This window comes from Zerene cesonia, unplaced genomic scaffold (assembly GCF_012273895.1).
Source record: "Zerene cesonia ecotype Mississippi unplaced genomic scaffold, Zerene_cesonia_1.1 Zces_u011, whole genome shotgun sequence".
In the NCBI taxonomy this organism is placed as follows: Eukaryota; Metazoa; Arthropoda; class Insecta; order Lepidoptera; family Pieridae; genus Zerene; species Zerene cesonia.
Window position 1 is genome coordinate 523103 of NW_024045141.1, and position 16805 is coordinate 539907.

General features: G+C 33.0%; 2 protein-coding genes across 5 annotated transcripts in view; one reads left to right on the forward strand and one right to left on the reverse strand.

Annotated features, from left to right (window-relative positions):
• The window catches only part of LOC119839306, a 69417-nt gene extending 59391 nt beyond the window's left edge, over window positions 1-10026 (forward strand). For all 3 annotated transcript variants that reach the window (XM_038365546.1, XM_038365547.1, XM_038365548.1), the window contains one exon: window positions 9059-10026. In XM_038365546.1, the coding sequence (XP_038221474.1) occupies window positions 9059-9251 (193 nt within the window). In that variant the 3' untranslated portion in view covers window positions 9252-10026. The remainder of the gene's footprint in view (window positions 1-9058) is intronic.
• A 3908-nt stretch (window positions 10027-13934) lies between these two features.
• Window positions 13935-16805, reverse strand: part of LOC119839312 (zinc finger protein 782-like) — a 9602-nt gene continuing 6731 nt past the window's right edge. Inside the window, exons 1-2 of one of the 2 annotated variants that reach the window (XM_038365553.1) lie at window positions 14584-16799; window positions 13935-14120 (exon numbers count right to left, since the gene is read on the reverse strand). In XM_038365553.1, coding sequence (XP_038221481.1) covers window positions 15567-16778 — 1212 coding nt within the window. In that variant the 5' untranslated portion in view covers window positions 16779-16799 and the 3' untranslated portion in view covers window positions 13935-14120; window positions 14584-15566. Of the gene's footprint in view, window positions 14121-14583; window positions 16800-16805 lie in introns of those variants that run through there. The other variant, XM_038365552.1, reaches the window with a different exon arrangement.

A 16805-nucleotide genomic window follows, 5' to 3' on the forward strand; every position in this document is an offset into this window, starting at 1 on the left:
AGTAATAAATGTTATTTGCAGTTAACAATTTTCTTTTTTCTTTATTACAATATTTATGGCAAGACTAGGTATGTTATGTCGCTGGTTTTTTAGACAGCTCATTTAAAAATAAAATAATAAATAAAAATTCGAATTTCGAATTTGGAATGTTACCATAATAATATATGCAATTTCAACCGGCGACCAAACGAAGCATACCAGAATTTTATTACATACAGCAGGCGGTCCCTTGCGAATAAAAGAAGTTGAAATACTTAGAAAGAATACCGAATATAACTCTGTGAGTTGTTTATTTTTTAATTGTACGTACGTGTATAATGTAGCTGCCAATCTTAAATGAATACGTTTCTTCGAGCGAAAAGTGATAAATATTGGAGAAGTTATAGCTGATTGGGCATTGAATGTTGAAACGATCTTGGTGTAATGATAATTAATAATAAACATTTTTATCGTGTTAGGAATGATTTCGTATATATGATTTTTATTGATTTATTCCTCGTTTTCTACAAAAAATGGTTACCGATGTCTCTGAGGGGGAAGTATACAAATTCTAAAATGGGACCAAATGACAACTTCCTAAATACAAGGAGAATCACGCCAAGCTATTGAAAACTCACGGAGTTTAAAAAGATACATTTGAATTAAGAACTTTCTTCGTTTTTGAGAAGATCGATTAAAAAGCTTCATCAAAACTAAATCAGATAAACTCCTTTAGTTTACACATAAATTATTGTCATCATATTTCAGAGATTCTTTCACTATAAACTATCGTGTCTTTATATATCCATTTTAAAATTTAAAAATCTGAAGTTTGTTATCAAATTAAGACACAAGACAGCGTCATGTCATTTCGCCGAGAAATGTTCGGAATTTGAAAATGCTCGGCTCAATGGGCGGTTAATGGCGCGGAAACCATAGACTAAACAGGTGTTCTTATGTCTTTAGGGTTTTCTTTTTTATCTAAAAAAAAATTGTTGTACTGCCAGTAACGAAGTTTACTAAACGAACACTTTAAAGAAGATTGTTCGGAAAATAAAATGTTTTTTTTTTTTTTTATTTTAGTTGAATAATTGAATAACATTTACTACTAACTGTAAAACACTTAGTACGAAAAAATAAATTACAAAAACAAAAAATCTTAAATTTTAAGACAGCTTGTAAGCAAATCAATATTATAAAAAATTGCAATAAGTTAAATTTATATAAAGAAATCGCAGTGTTAAATAAGTGTATACATAATGATTGTTTTATACAGTTCCTTGTCGTTGCATTGTGTTTTATTAAAGTACGATACTTCGAAAAAAAAACAGAAGTACCCAACACGTCTGATACACAGTTTCTAAACTGAAAATTTTCCGCGCCAACAGTATCGTGAAAGCTGTCAAAACGCCCGCCATTCCGCGTTACGGCCGCGCTCCGTTATCGCCACGCTTCGTGGGATTTATAATCTGTGAATAATGCGCTTAAATATCGCCTGACAATACATAAATTATGAGCGTCAAATAAGGGCGAAGGTTCTTTGTCGTTTATCTATAACTATTTTCTTGTTTAGCCGGGCGGAAATTTCTTTTTGTTGGCTGGCAACACCAGCGCGGTCTATTTGTATCTGTCGTATAGTCCGTGCCCTTATGATTGTTGAGCGGCATTGGGGTCCAGTAATGGATTTTATAATCTATGATCGAATGACATAGATATGTATTCGGTAGTTGTTTCTTGTGAACGGTCTGCATGAATTAAATGAAATGTATATTAAGTGCCTAGTTTTGGCATGGTTTTGATACATTACGAACGGTACGAAAATCTTAGGTACTTTACATCCTACTATTCCTACTTCATATCCTACTAATCCTACTAATATTATAAATGCGAAAGTTTGTAAGGATGTGTGTATGTTTCTTGCTCTTTCACGCAAAAACTACTGAACCTGAATAGAAATTATATTTTTCTTTAACGGAATATTATGGACAAAATAAAACTAAGAACATGCTCGATGTAGTAGGTTTTAGATATATCATAATTACTGTTGGAGTCTACCACACTTCGGCACGGATTGGGCCAGATCGCATCGGGGAAGGTGCGAGCTGGTCGCACAGGAGATCGGCGTTTAGTAAAAGCATGCGAATGCTACTGTGTTTTGTACGTTATATTAATGGGCGGTGATGATCGCTTACCATCAGGCGAATCACCATCTCCGTTACCCGCTGTTACATTGAAAAAAAAACACGCCAGAAATACACACACAGACATGCTAATTATTACACCATCTTTGCGACGTCGGTAAAGAATAATAAAGCAAAAATTCCGTCTTTACATCCAACTTCGACCCACTAACCATCTAAATAAACCACGCAAATCTAAACCTCGTTCATATAATTAATGTGTTCACGGCAAAATTGCGCACAGCCAAGTTGAATAAACAGCTTACAGTCGGTGCCGCAGTCAGAAAAACCTAGTTTACTTAAAAAGCACTTAAAATTTTCGTACAGCACTTCGCCCTAACAAAACATTAACTTCGCGCGGACCAAAAAGGTTATGCGGGCGAAATAAAATTCGCTGACCAGTGCCTCGGCTAACGAGTGAAAACGAAAAAAAAAAAAAAAAAACAAATCAAACTTTGGCGCGCAATTCGGTAATTCTTTTTTGGGCGGGAATAATCTTTCTTTTGTTCTTAAGATTAAACCCGCATTGATTCGGTGTTTGGCACTTGTACAGTAACTAAGCCACTTATGTTAGGCTTTGTTATAGTGCGGGGACGGTTTGTCGATATACTTTCTTTTTTTTACACGCTTTTTATTAGCTTCACCTGTATGTTTGTATGTTTGTTTGTAACCGACTTCTTTGGGCGCGATTTTGACCCACTTTAAACGGCCAGATTTCGTTCAAACTTTGTAGATTTATTGAAGACCGATGACAATACACTAATTTGATAAAATTATTCCATTTTTCAATTTTCTATTTTTTTAGTTCGGTTTTCTATGAAAAGCGTGTTTTTTTGTTTTTTTAAACTATTATTCAAGTTATTTTATAATCGATAGGCAGACGTTTGACCACAATCCCAACTGATGGGAAGTGGAGATGTGGTCTACGTGAGTGCACGTCTACCTAGAAGGTGCCTATTCTCCCTGGTTTTGAAGAGCTCCAGGTTGTATTGGTTAGGAAAAATAGTTGCGGGGAGGGAATTCCATTCCTTAGCTGTATTAATGATGAAGGAAGACTCGAAGCGACGAGTTCTAATAGGTGGGATATCCTATTATTAATATTATAAATGCGAAAGTTTTAAGTATGGATGTATGGATGTTTGTTACTCTTTCACGTAAAAACTACTGAACCAATTGCAATGAAATTTGGTACGTAGACAGCTGGATAACTGGAATAACATATAGGCAACTTTTTATTCCGATATTCCTACGGGATACGGACTTACGCGGGTGAAACCGCGGGGCACAGCTAGTCAACAATAAAAGGATGGAATCCTTCGGTACGCCTCGAGGTACGATTGAGGAATGGGGATGATGATCTGTTATGTCGATAAAATCGGCTTAAACGTGCGGATATATGCTAGTGGAGTAGTTATGGAGGTGCTGTGAACATTTTGTAACAATTAATGTTATGTTTATCAAAATAAAAATTTATATTGAAACAACTAATAAGTAACGAATAATTAGGCATTCATCAAAATACGAAAAACTATTGTTAATATGATGATATTAATCAAAAATATGTTTGATTTAAAGAATTATTAAAGTGTATGTTGAATATTGAATATAATATGTGGTTTAGACCAACATAATAGCTCTGATTCTATGATACGAATGTTATTTATGCCAATCAAGTTTTTAAAAAATTTCCTTCCATCAAAATGTTTGCTGTCGTTATCACAACATTATTCTTAAATCCAACTTTGGCAAACTAAACAACTAACGCTTACGTCTTAACACAATAACGAGATAAAAATCTTTAAAAACCACGATAATTTTGAAAAGGCATTATCGATAAGATTTGCACATTTTATCGATACCAGCACGACACTATTCTTGACCAGAAGTTTGACAAATGAAGCAAAGAGTGCGGCCCTTAGAGAATGAACAGATTACTCGCCATGTAACATTATTTATATTGTAAATATAAAATCGGTTAAGCGCGAGTCGGACTCGCGACACCAAGGGTTCCGTGCAAAAGATAAACAGCAACTGCGAAAAAAAACGATTACCCATCCGATTTTGACCGCGACAACCGTTGTTTAACTGGGATTATTTATAATTTCATCATCATCACTAATTCCAACCGTCAACTATCAGCCTGGTGACAGACGAAAGGACAGACAGACTTGACAGCAATGTCTTATTAATAGGGTTTTATATTATGTATAAATATCATACATTAAAGAATTATTTATTTTACTTAATATAGAAAAAAAACTTTTTTATGGGACTTTTTTTTAAACCAACTTCAAAAAGGGGGAGGATTTCAATTCGAGTGTTTGTTTTTGTTTGCAACAAGTTACCTCAAAAACCTTTAACTGGTAGAACCGATTTTAATGATTCTTTTTTTATTTCTAAGCTGTCTCCACGTGTGGTCCCATTTAATATGGTCTAGATCTGAGGAGTCGGCCTAAATCAGAAACATTATTATAATTATCACGGTCCTCCTAATATCTTATTCAAAATACGTCAAAAGTAAAATAACCGGAACTTTTTGAAAATAGAACAACAATTCCCGCCAATTTTTTTGAAATGAGAATACCATCTGTTTGTGTTCGAATCACTTTTTGTTGACAACAACTAAATCATTTCTATTTATTAAACGATAACCTTCGCGTCTTTGAAATTAATCTTGTTTAGGTTTATAGGTCACATTTATTTACATAACATCTCTGTTTATATTTATTTAGAGTAGCGATCCGCCCCGGCTTCGCCCGTGGTACATATATAGCCTATAGCACTCGGGGATCAAGCAGCTTGCTAACGGTGAAAGAATTTTTGAAAACTGTCCCGTAGTTCCTGAGATAAGCGCGTTCAAACATACTCAATTTATTAAGTAAAGATTACCGTCCGTGTGTACTGATATTAATAGCTACGCATCTTTATTTTTTATGTGCTTGTCAAATCGCTTAAATGGCTGAAGACATTTTGAATAAATTTTCCATTTTGATAGACTGTTTGTGTGTTTGAAAATTAAATGTCTTATGAAAATAATCCAATAAATTTCCTGTTAATACGTACGTATATATAAGTATTTATCGATCCGAAATATATTGTTTTCTAATGAAACTATTTAAATTAACTACCATAAAATGATATATATTCACTCATACAATGAACTGACTTATCGCATAACGATTTCTTCCAGACGAAATACTGAAATTACTCGACTGGCAAAAAATAATTCACAAATAAAGAAAATGCCAATAAACGCGCACCCTCTGTTGCTCCGTACACTACATAAGAATGCATACAAACGCCATAAAGCTGATCGTTAAGTGCGAAATAAGTAAGCTCCGTCAGCTCTAAGTAATCCCTCCCCCTCCTTAGGCGGCAACCATCGGCAATTTGTTCTTTGAACGCCACACGTACGCGGAACGGAATAAAACGGATTTCGAAATTTGAAATTTTTGAAAATGGAACGAACATGCAGTTTATAAATGGAATTGAATTTAGAGTAAAGTTTTATGCGGTTGTGGGGTTTTTTTTTGTTTGTGGTATGAAAATTTTCTAGGTTAGTCGATTTTCGTTAAGCCTGTGGAGTGTACCAATTAGTTTAAGCTTAGGTCAGATATTTTTATTTATATTGTTATTGTGTATAAATATTTATATATTACTATAGATTATATATATGTATATAGACTAGCGGTCAAAGAATTTTTCAAATCGGCCTAGTAGTTCCTGAGATTAGCGCGTTCAATAAAACAAACAAACAAACAAACATACTCTTCAGCTTTATAATATTTGTGTTGGTTATAGACAATAATTAAAGTATGTTTTTGTTTGTAGCTATGAACGTGAAAATATGTTTATTATGTTGCTGTTTCAATCATCTACACCAACTATTTTCGGTTTTTCATACTTTTCTTTTTTACAATTTTTTTTTCATGAGATTGGAAAAAAGTTTCAATATCCATAAACTCATTATCTCAATTTCGACGTACTTATTCAACCAATCCAACTACACATGTACCTACCAACAGACAAATAAATATTGCATTTCTGATCTTATTGAAAAATACGTTATAAATCACGATGCAACCAGCTCGAGTACCCTCCAGCGATCCGCAACGCGTTGCATCTGACAGCCCGCCATTATTCGGCCATTACGTCAATAGCGGTTTTCGCGCCATTTATCGCGGTCTCCGTACGGGAATAAAAATGGTCATAGACAATTTGTAATTGCGTTAAGCGCATAGAGCAATGGTCCTTGAACTTATATCGTCTGACGCCAGCTGTTTAAATCAATTTCTTTTCATCGCGTCCCCCCTCCCACCAAATATCCGAGAAATACAGATAAAATTGGAACGAAAAAAATGTATGATATTTTATATTTATAAAAACCTTGTCTTTCGATAAGTTGTCATAACTTGTCGCATAACTCTTTATTATTATTTTTTTTATGCAACAGTCGGCAATTGAATGCATACTGCTCTTGTGTTTTTCTGTTTGTTTAATGTTAACTTTTTCTGTATGTTTAATTAAGAAAGATAGCAATAAACACAGAGATTTTTAACTAGCCAATAACGTCAATTCGATATGGTTTAAAACTTTTCCATAATTCAGTTTCTACGAATTTTTATATAGACTATAATTATTATAGAGTACCATACGTCACGTGGCCGAGCTATTTTCGCGCGCTTTACGACAGGAATGTCATAAATGGCGCCAAATTATTACAGATAACAAAATTTGAAATATAGAGAATCGTAATACCGCGAATTATGCAAATATTTCTTATCAAACATGCTATTGGTGCTTCAAATTATATTTTTAAAATTTATATATGTGAAATGTATTCAATTTTAAATTAAAATACCAATGAAATCCCTACTAAAATAAATGCTATAGTCCGTCCGTCTGTCTCTTCGTCACGTCAACCACTGCACCAATATGGAAGAAATGTGGTATGAAGATAGTTTGGAACCCGTGAAAAGAAGTATACCTATTTTCATTCCGCCTTTTCGCTAAAAAGATATAATTCAAAATGTTTTCTTAACTCCTAAAGAGACTAGCAGTATGGAAAGTAGAAACCGACTTAGCGTATGAATATATTATTTACGTAAACTGTATGTTGTTAATATAATAATCATATTTATAATGTCATGTTACGCGTTTACTAGATTTTTCTATATTTATCGCTACGCATTATTAAGTAGGATTCGAGGAAACATTCAATCAACTAAAACAGAATTTAAAAACAATATATTCCATAACAATATTTAGTTTATCGATAGTTTAAAAGACAATTCTTTAAGTATATTATTATATTTTATTAATTATGCACATAACCTACCATTTAAAATCGTTTTGGGGTACACCGTTACGTCTTATAGCAGGACTAGCTGCGCCCCGAGGTTTCACCCGCGTAAGTCCTTATCCCGTAGGAATATCGGGATAAAAAGTTGCATATATCTTATTCCAGTTGTCCATCTTTGTACGTTCCAAATTTCATTGCAATCGGTTTAGTAGTTTTTGTGTGAAAGAGCAACAAACACACACACATCCTTACAAACTTTCGCATTTATAATATTATAAGTAGGAAGGATAGGATAGTAGGACTGATTCCAGTGTTGAAAAGTGGTGGTGGTAGACGACCTGTCAGAGGTCTTTCACTTTCCAACACTGGAATTAGTACTAGTCTCGGAAGCGAGAGAGTATATATTCAAAAGAAGTAAACATGTAATTCAATTCAGTTAACGGCTGTTTTGTTTAATCTGTATCGAGTTCTAAATTTAAACATATACATTTTATTACACACTTAACTTTTTGAAGGGATAACATTGCACCAACAGGAATGCGATCAGGGATTGCTGACAATATATACGATAAAAGAATCAATAAAACGGCCATACTTAAATTTGATAGCTCGTTTTAGTGTTGCCATATCAGCTGTAATAAAATGCATAATTCACGAGTTAATGGTAGGAATGTTTTGATTTCCTAATATGAAATGCAATCTGTCATGGTTTGGTACGGTTAAATTATCTGTGTTGATTTTAACAATTTTGACATTAAGAGAATTTTATATTGGTCGATTTGACATGTGGAAAAAAAAACAAATTCGAATGCTTCTATTTTATTTTTATTATTCGCCCGTTCCCATAAAAGGGAATATGAATTTTGATGAAATTTAGTACATATTAAATAGATTTTTAATTACACGTAAACTAATAACTTTAACATTTTGATCCTTATTCTATTCGTTACATTTCTCTCATTTTCTAAAAAACAGCACTTTACTTTAGGTTTTTCTGAACGCATAAGCGGTGGTGGGAAAATATAGCTTCACTAGACAAATCGAAGCTAGATTTTCACTCTTTTGTATTATTATTAGTCGGTTTATAATTGAATATTTAAAAACTAGTTGTCGTGTAAGTCGACAGTACAAAATTAGATTATTGTGGTAATAAGTTGTTAATATTATAGACGCCTTTATTAATTACTCAACTAATTGCTCGTCTCAGCTTCTCCCGGGTTATCCCTGGATAAGAGCAATGTTATTGAGATGTAGGCACAGATTGTTATATAATTATTAAGTAATGTATATAATAATGTTAAATTATTTGAGTAGTTTTTAAGTTAAGTCGTAGCAAACAATATATAATCCTCTATACAATATTAGTAAAGATTAATATTTCATTATACTTGTAACTAATTAGTTTTTACACTTCGCAAGTGAAGTAATGAAATCCTATGAAATTAATTATTTATTGAAAAAAATAACTTTTCCAATTACATATCACGTGAAGACATGAGATGCAGTACATTTTTCTTAAATATATATTCCTACGGCCTTATGCGGGTGAAACCGCGGGGCGCAGCTCGTAACTCAATAAATCTTTTTTACGTTCCAGGTTCCGCGCCTGCTTAAAACTAGCTGACACGTCAGTATCCAATATGGTCGGCAAACTATTTTTCAACGTTGTCCAAACAAAATGCTTCATCCTAAAGCCCATTAAAGTATGCACGCAGCGGTCCTGGTGGGGAAAGTGTTTACGACGGGGATACATGAAGCAGGCGTACTTGCGGGACAACTTGCCATATTAAAAAAAATAATGACATTGACAGATCAATTTTGACAGTGACAGTTAAGGCCAGTTTGCACTGTTGTATAATGAACTGTCATAATTGAGGGCGGCAATATTGACATTGATTCAAAAGTCGAATTCAATTATGTTTTGTGAATTGTGATTTAATTTTATATGTTCATTGTAGCGGTACTTACGTAATGTAAGTTTTTAATGATAAACTTTATTGTATGTATGATGAATATGAAAAATATGTAATTTAAATGTATATTTAGATATATAGATCGCTGTGGTTGCTGTTATTCTTTTAAATTCACTATTTTAGTGTTTTACTCTTAGGCTTTAGCCACATTTTAATATTACTTCAAAATAACAACGGACGCACAATAGCTCCATCTCTTTCTTAATGAGCTTAACTCAAATTCACAAGATATACAATACAGATAAAAAAAATAATTCTATTAACATATTCAATTGTTATCCAGTGACAACAGAAAATAATCCGGAAATGTGACAAGATGGCTGTCATGTTATGTATATTTAAAATTATTAATATAGGTAATAAAATAATTAATTAATTAGCAATAAGTGATATTATGTACTTTTCAATGATGTTCCTATAAATTAGTAGAGCACGATATATTTACTTAGCGTTATGTATAACGGGTCAACTCATTTTAAATATGTGACAGATGACAAATCGATTTATTATTATATAATCTGTAGGCACGTATGTGCGTGTTTATTATGTTATTGAGTCGGACATTTATTTTATTTTTTATCAATTTAATCATTTTTCCACAATAATAATTTCAATTGATTGAAATATTAAATATTCCTCTGTAGAACTTTATAAAATGTTTTTTGTGTAAAATGAATTTTGCTGTAATGATTTTTTCTTTATATAAATAAGGAGTTTATATAATTATAATATATATTATCGTATAAAATTTTAATTGCAAATCAAGGAACATGTACACAATTCCGTGATTATATCATCATAATTAAAAACTAAAACAATTTAATTCCATTGTATAGATCTGTCCATAGGAAAATAAAAAAAAAATGATAATTACAAAATGAAATCGACTGTCCTTAATTTATTAGTCGACTTAATTTCAAGAGTTTAATTAAACAGAACATTTTTTTTTATTCTCTATATAAAAAGGTATTATCGTATATTATATATAGTATCAATAATGCCCTTTTCCATAAGATTTTAATTTATAACTATAATGCTTGCCATAAAAAAAATCTAAACATGTTTTAAAAAATGTCAATGTCTTCCATAGAAAAATCTGATAATTTACTGAAATAATTGAAGGTTATGCAAATATTAATTTACTGCACACTGCCTCTGTGTATATTTGTATTTTAAATGTATCATTATTAATCATATAATTAATAATTTCTATTTGTAAATAGTGTAGATTATTATAGTTTTAATAGAGTCTGTATTATTTATTTTTAATAACATAAATTATTGTAATATTGTGCGACAATGGTTTATACTAATAATAATTAGGTAAATTTCGTAGAATAATATTAATAATGAATAAATAATTTAGAAATAATTTACGTATCGACTATTCAGTAGATTTCTAATAACCGTCATGCAAATTAAACGATACAATAGAACGGAAAGCCATCAAAACATTTTAAACGAGTATTTGATTAAAATACGTTTATTTTAATTTTATATGCATTAGGTACTTATATTTTTGTAATAAATACAATTTAATTCATTCAATTATGGATGACTTTACAAGTATAATTTCAAAGACATAGTATTCATTTAAAATTATTGTTGGTTTCTAATAAATGGAAACTGAAAAAAATATATTCTTAGATCATAATTTGAAAGTAAACTAGCGCGGGGTGAGAGAGAGATGGCAACAATGGGAATAGGGAAGGTTAAAAAAGAGGAAGCGAGACAACAACTTTTTACAATTCTTATTGGTTTCAAAAGATTTAAATATAATAATAAATAATGTAAAATGAATGTCAACTGAGTATCATCGTAACATTTTTTATAAAAAAATATTTGAATATTAAATTAAAATTAATTCGAACAATGATTAATGTGCCAATTTCGGTCAATAATATTTTAATGAAATCTCATTTTTGATTAAACTTAATCTATTACGTAATAAGTATAGTAAGTAATAAGAACATTTACTTACTATAGTAAGCAATATTTATTTTGAATCCTGGAAAATTCTTTTGTACATAATTATGTAATGAAATTCTTTTGTATAGTAAAACATGTTAACACTAGATGGCGTCAAAACTAATCACAAATAAAATTAATAATGTTCATAAGAAAATAAAATGAAAAAGAATGTTGGCCATATATTCAATATTTTACTTGATGACAATTTGTGAATTGTATTTTTTCTGTAGAGGTACTAAAATGAAACTGGTAGGTAAGAAATCAATGCAAGCACAATAGTTTCCAAGTTGTTTCACTACTCATCAACAGATGGCGCTATTCACCGAAAAGAAAAAATCATAAAATTGAAACAGTTAATCTTCAACCAATTGGTATTTCAACATACTAAAATTTTTTTTTGTGATTACATTTTGAAAAAAAAAACGAAAATAACTCGGTTGTTTTGGTATTTTCAGTTCTTTACTCACCATTCGTAGAAGTAATTAAAATGGAAACTGAACTAAATCTTTCAAAAGAACGCATGCCAAACAATGAATTTGTATTTTTTTGTAGTAGAAAAATAGAACAAAAATTAGAATGTTATATGTCATAATGTGTAAAAATCGAATAATAATCTTTAGGTCGTCTAATTCTGCTTGACTTATATGTAGTGATAAAATAACCTAAAATCTATCTATAGATGTACTTAACAAAGGGTAAAAAAATATTATCAACATCATTATCAATCATTAAAGAAACGTATAGTATTTGTTTAATTTCACCATCTCACACGTAATTGTATATTTATATTAAAAAGATAACCAGATATTGATGTCACAGAATTCTCCATACAATAATTTTAAGGTATAATTAGTTACTCTTGCGAAGTTCCTGTTGTGACAATATTTTTTAGATTATACTTAATTGTGTAGATGTCTGTCTGTACTTAGTACGATAAGGGAATGGTAATAAATATGATAAAAGTTGATTGTCGTTTCATTATATAATTAGACGCTCGTCCCGGCTCCGCCCTGATATGAAGCTTCCTGTTTTATCCAAAGGAGCATTTAATCGGGATAAAAAGTATCCTATCACCCAAGACAGCTCATGCCCTATCTGTATACCAAATTTCACTTAAATCAGTTCATTTGTTTCAGCGTGATTGACGGACAAATATCCAAACAAACGTTCAAATTTATGATATTAATGTGATACTTAAGTGTACAATTTCTAATTATATTATACTGTAAGTGGGAGAAATTTAATCTCAGGACTACTGTTATATTCACCTGGTAAAATACAGATACATTATTGAAGTGAAACTTTTTTAGAATCGTTGTGATTTCACACCTGATGCAACGGAAAAACGACAGGTAAGAGACACAAATACAGAAATGTGTAGAATGAAGCCGGCAAAGAATGAGACAGAAATATACATACTATTTTATTAATTCTTTCGTCGATTTACTGAAGTTTCACTTCTACCGTGTGTGAATCGCACACACACATTTTTTTAGCATCACCTGACCCGCATATAAGTGTATAATCTATGACCTGACCCGCACACGTTTATTTCAATCTTAATCAGAGTAGAAAATTTTAATCAAATATGGTCAGTCAGTTGCTTTCATGTGAAAGGAAAAACCAATTGCTTAATAACAATCTGTTACGTTGTGTTTATTACAAAAGATAATAGGCAAGATCTGTACATTGCCTCTATCAGAAGCAGTAGGAGTTGGAAAAAGAAGTATTACTTATACGTAGTAATTTGTTGTTTGATTTTACGCGAGTATTATACGTTTAGAAAAAAACACTTTTTAACCGATTTTAAACGCGATTTATTCATTATATTATTAACCCAGTCTCCCCGTGACCATGCTGTAAAGGGTTCGAAACGTCGGGTTAATAATATGATGAATAAATCGCGTTTAAAATCCGTTAAAAAGTTTTTAATTTCTAAGAAGTATCACGATTTTAATTAATCTACTGCCCATATTTATTCAAATCATACACAAAATTTAACCTTTTAATTACCTTATAACATATAACAGTATCGTCATAATAAATGAGTTCATAACACTAATATTTTCAAACTAACATTTATGGAGTGGTTCTACTCTGCACTGCTCGATGGCTGCTTTCTACTCAACAATAGATGGCGCTTAAAAAAACAAAACTTAAATCAAGGACAAATGAGAATGGCTAATGAATATTTTGTGAAACAAATGCTTTAAACGTTTTCATATTTCCATAATATGTAAGCATGTAAACAAAAAAACCTCATATTAATAAACTTTGATGGCGCTGCTTTTACATACAAACATCTCACTTTTAATAGCTTTTGGCATATTGAAGAATTTAATTTAGAAACACAGTAATAAAACACACAAACTTGAAAGAGTAAACAATGAAAAAAACTTTTAGTTACATTTTTTACCATTTCAAAGATAGCACTGTTGTACATATTCCCGATTCGAAGTTTAATAACATATTCGATCTATAAAAAGGGTATTGAAAAATGACCCTTAGCCACTAGTAAAAACAACACAATTATCAAAAAACTCATTTATTTATCACAATTTTATCATGTTTAGCGAGTCTGTGTCGCCTCAAAGCGCCAGGCCGTGTAAAGGTGGCACCACACTCGCACGCGTGCTCCGTCGCTTGCACGTGTGTAGACGCCATGTGTTCTAACAAACTGTATTTGTATGAAAATTTCTTGTCGCACGCTTTACACTGTAAAAAGAAATGATTAGTTTTCTAGTAGCTATAATCAGAGCGCATACTAGACCAAAACTTTTGGTGCTTTGTAACTTCGACTTTAATTCATGCAAATAAGGTTCTTAATATGCTGGCTTATGTCGTAAAGATTTATTAATTATATGGTACATTTCGTGAACGCACCGTAATGTAATGCCAATAAGTTTGATTTTACTTTAATATTCGTTTCTAAAAAAAAAAACAATGTTACAGAACGATTGACCATATATAAGTATGCATAATTTTTAAACATTAAAATAAATGTGACCTTTGAGAGTTTGTCTCTAGCCAGTCAAATTTTGTGGCATTATGTTTTCTATCAAATAAATAAAACTTAATTAAACAGATAAATTAGCACAATTAAATTTGTAGAAACTGACAACTGTAGTTAAAACTGCATAAAAATTGTAAAGGCAAAAATTAATTAAATCTTGAGTACCTTCGTGAGAAAGGGGGGTGATGCATTTTCCATCTGTTTGACTGATTGATTTTCTCAAATGTATAGATCTTCATTCATCATTTAATTGTTTTATCAAACTTGGAGCGAACTCATTTACTCTAAACTAAACTATTGTTAACGTGATTTCATCTCCGAATTAGCTAAGTCTTAATTATATATGAATTCTCATATCATATAATTCATATTTATTAATATATATTTATATAATTAATATGTATTTGAATACGTCTGCCGCTCCAACTGTCACAGAGGGGGGCCACTGAAAATCAGTGTGGCAACTGCGTTGCTGCGTAGGCTGAGTGGCTACCCCATTTGGCTCCACTTTATGTTTCTCGTTTTTATGTTTATTTCTATATTATTTGTTTTTATATATATTTTCTTTTTTCATTTTTCTTTGTTTAATTGTTTTTTTTTTGTATAAGCTTTTTATTGTGATGTTTTGTGTTCATTATTGTATTGTTTTGTTCTAAGTTTATTGTTTTTTTATTTTTTTAAATTGTAATTCTGTGGAGTCAAATTAATGTTTCTTTCTTTCTTTCTTTCTTTCATAAGTTACGTATTACAGTATATCTGCTTGACCGTTTTGCTCTCTGTGCTTAGTGAGTTGGGTGCGACGGAGTCCAGCTTGGAAGCATCGGTAAAATAAGTAAAGGCGATATAAACGACGTGTCAGACGCTTTTCTGGTATGTAACCACTTCCGATAAACGAAGCACGAAGCCATATTGTTTAGGAAGTCCTATTTCCTAGTTGGCGTCTGTTGGTGAGGAAAATCAATTTGGTCTATCGTGAGTTTACTGTAAGGTTATTTAGTTTCACCAACTCTTAATGATACCCAGAGCATTCTATGTAATTTCAGAGACGACACTTGTAATCTTACTAGAGATAAGCAACTGGGTCATCCGCATATCCAATATATAGTTAATAGTGTGATTTATTATATTATGCGTTGTGGTCGAGCAATTTATTCAATTTCCGTAATGGTATTTGGCTGCGAGGCCGTATTCGAGTCGGTAGCGGCAGACGTGGACACGCTGTCCACCGTTGGTTTGTCCCACATGGGCGGCCATTCCGTAAATTTACCCTTTGGCCCCTGGAATTTTATATAAACCGAGCCAAAGAAGAATCCTAGGCGTCGGTTGTGTTCCATTACCGTCGATACCAGATCCTCCGGTATGCTGACAACTATGAACGTTTCTGATTCTTGTACCTCAGACCGGAGGAGCGACCAACGGTCTACCTGCGCCCATTCGTTGTGATATTGGAGCTGAAGGCCGACAGCCTTGATTTCCTTCCACACACCTGGGAGCAGGATGCCACAGCGTACGGCTTTTTGCACGTCTGTAAGTCTCTTAACGCAGATTCTGTCACCAGATGGCAGTGCGACCTTCTGGACCGCTTTCTTGAGCCACTCTAACGTCCCAGTGTCATCGCACCACAGTTTAAGTACGCCCCCCGAAAACGTAGGTTTTCCCCTAAACAGGATGCGATTATCTCCTTCTTTGAAATTCAATGCTTCTTGTTGAAGCAAGGGTTGGAGCGCAGTCAGGATGTGGTCAGCCTGCGCTTGGTTGAGCTGGCCCGTAGGTGTGTCCGAGGTTATAGCCACAATTTGGTCATCCTTCATTGCATCAGCGTATTTCGCGGTTTGGACGGTGCGGGACTCCTTAAGGGTGGGCTTTTTGTTCGCCCCTTGCGCGTCATCGAGGCGCGAGCGTTTAGAGCCTGTGAGTTCACTCCAATTCGTTTGCAATGATTCATTTGTAGTTCTGGGAACAGGTCCACTCTCAGCAGAGGCGACGGCTGAGCCCGCAACGGATGTGATATCAAGACTGGGTTCTCTAATTGTCTCCGACTCGGAGATCGCTGCATCACGACGCATTATTTTGCGTCGTCGTTTTTTATTTTTTCGGTTTTGACTCTTCGTGTCGGAGGGCCGCTTCCCTGGATGGTCGCATTCCTGGTGTTTGACAACTGGCACATTCTTTGCCTTGCGACTCTGCTGGGGAACAACGGTCCAACCGGAGAGCAGACCGTCACCGACCGATGGCTGAGGGCAACACGACTCAGGCTCCGCAGAGGATTTCGCCCCTGCAGAGTCGAGGGTCCCCCCCAGTGTATCAGCTGGCGGCGTGGAGACCACCAAACTTGTATTTGGGCGGGAGCACGATTGCATCTCGGTTACACCCAATACCGGATTCCC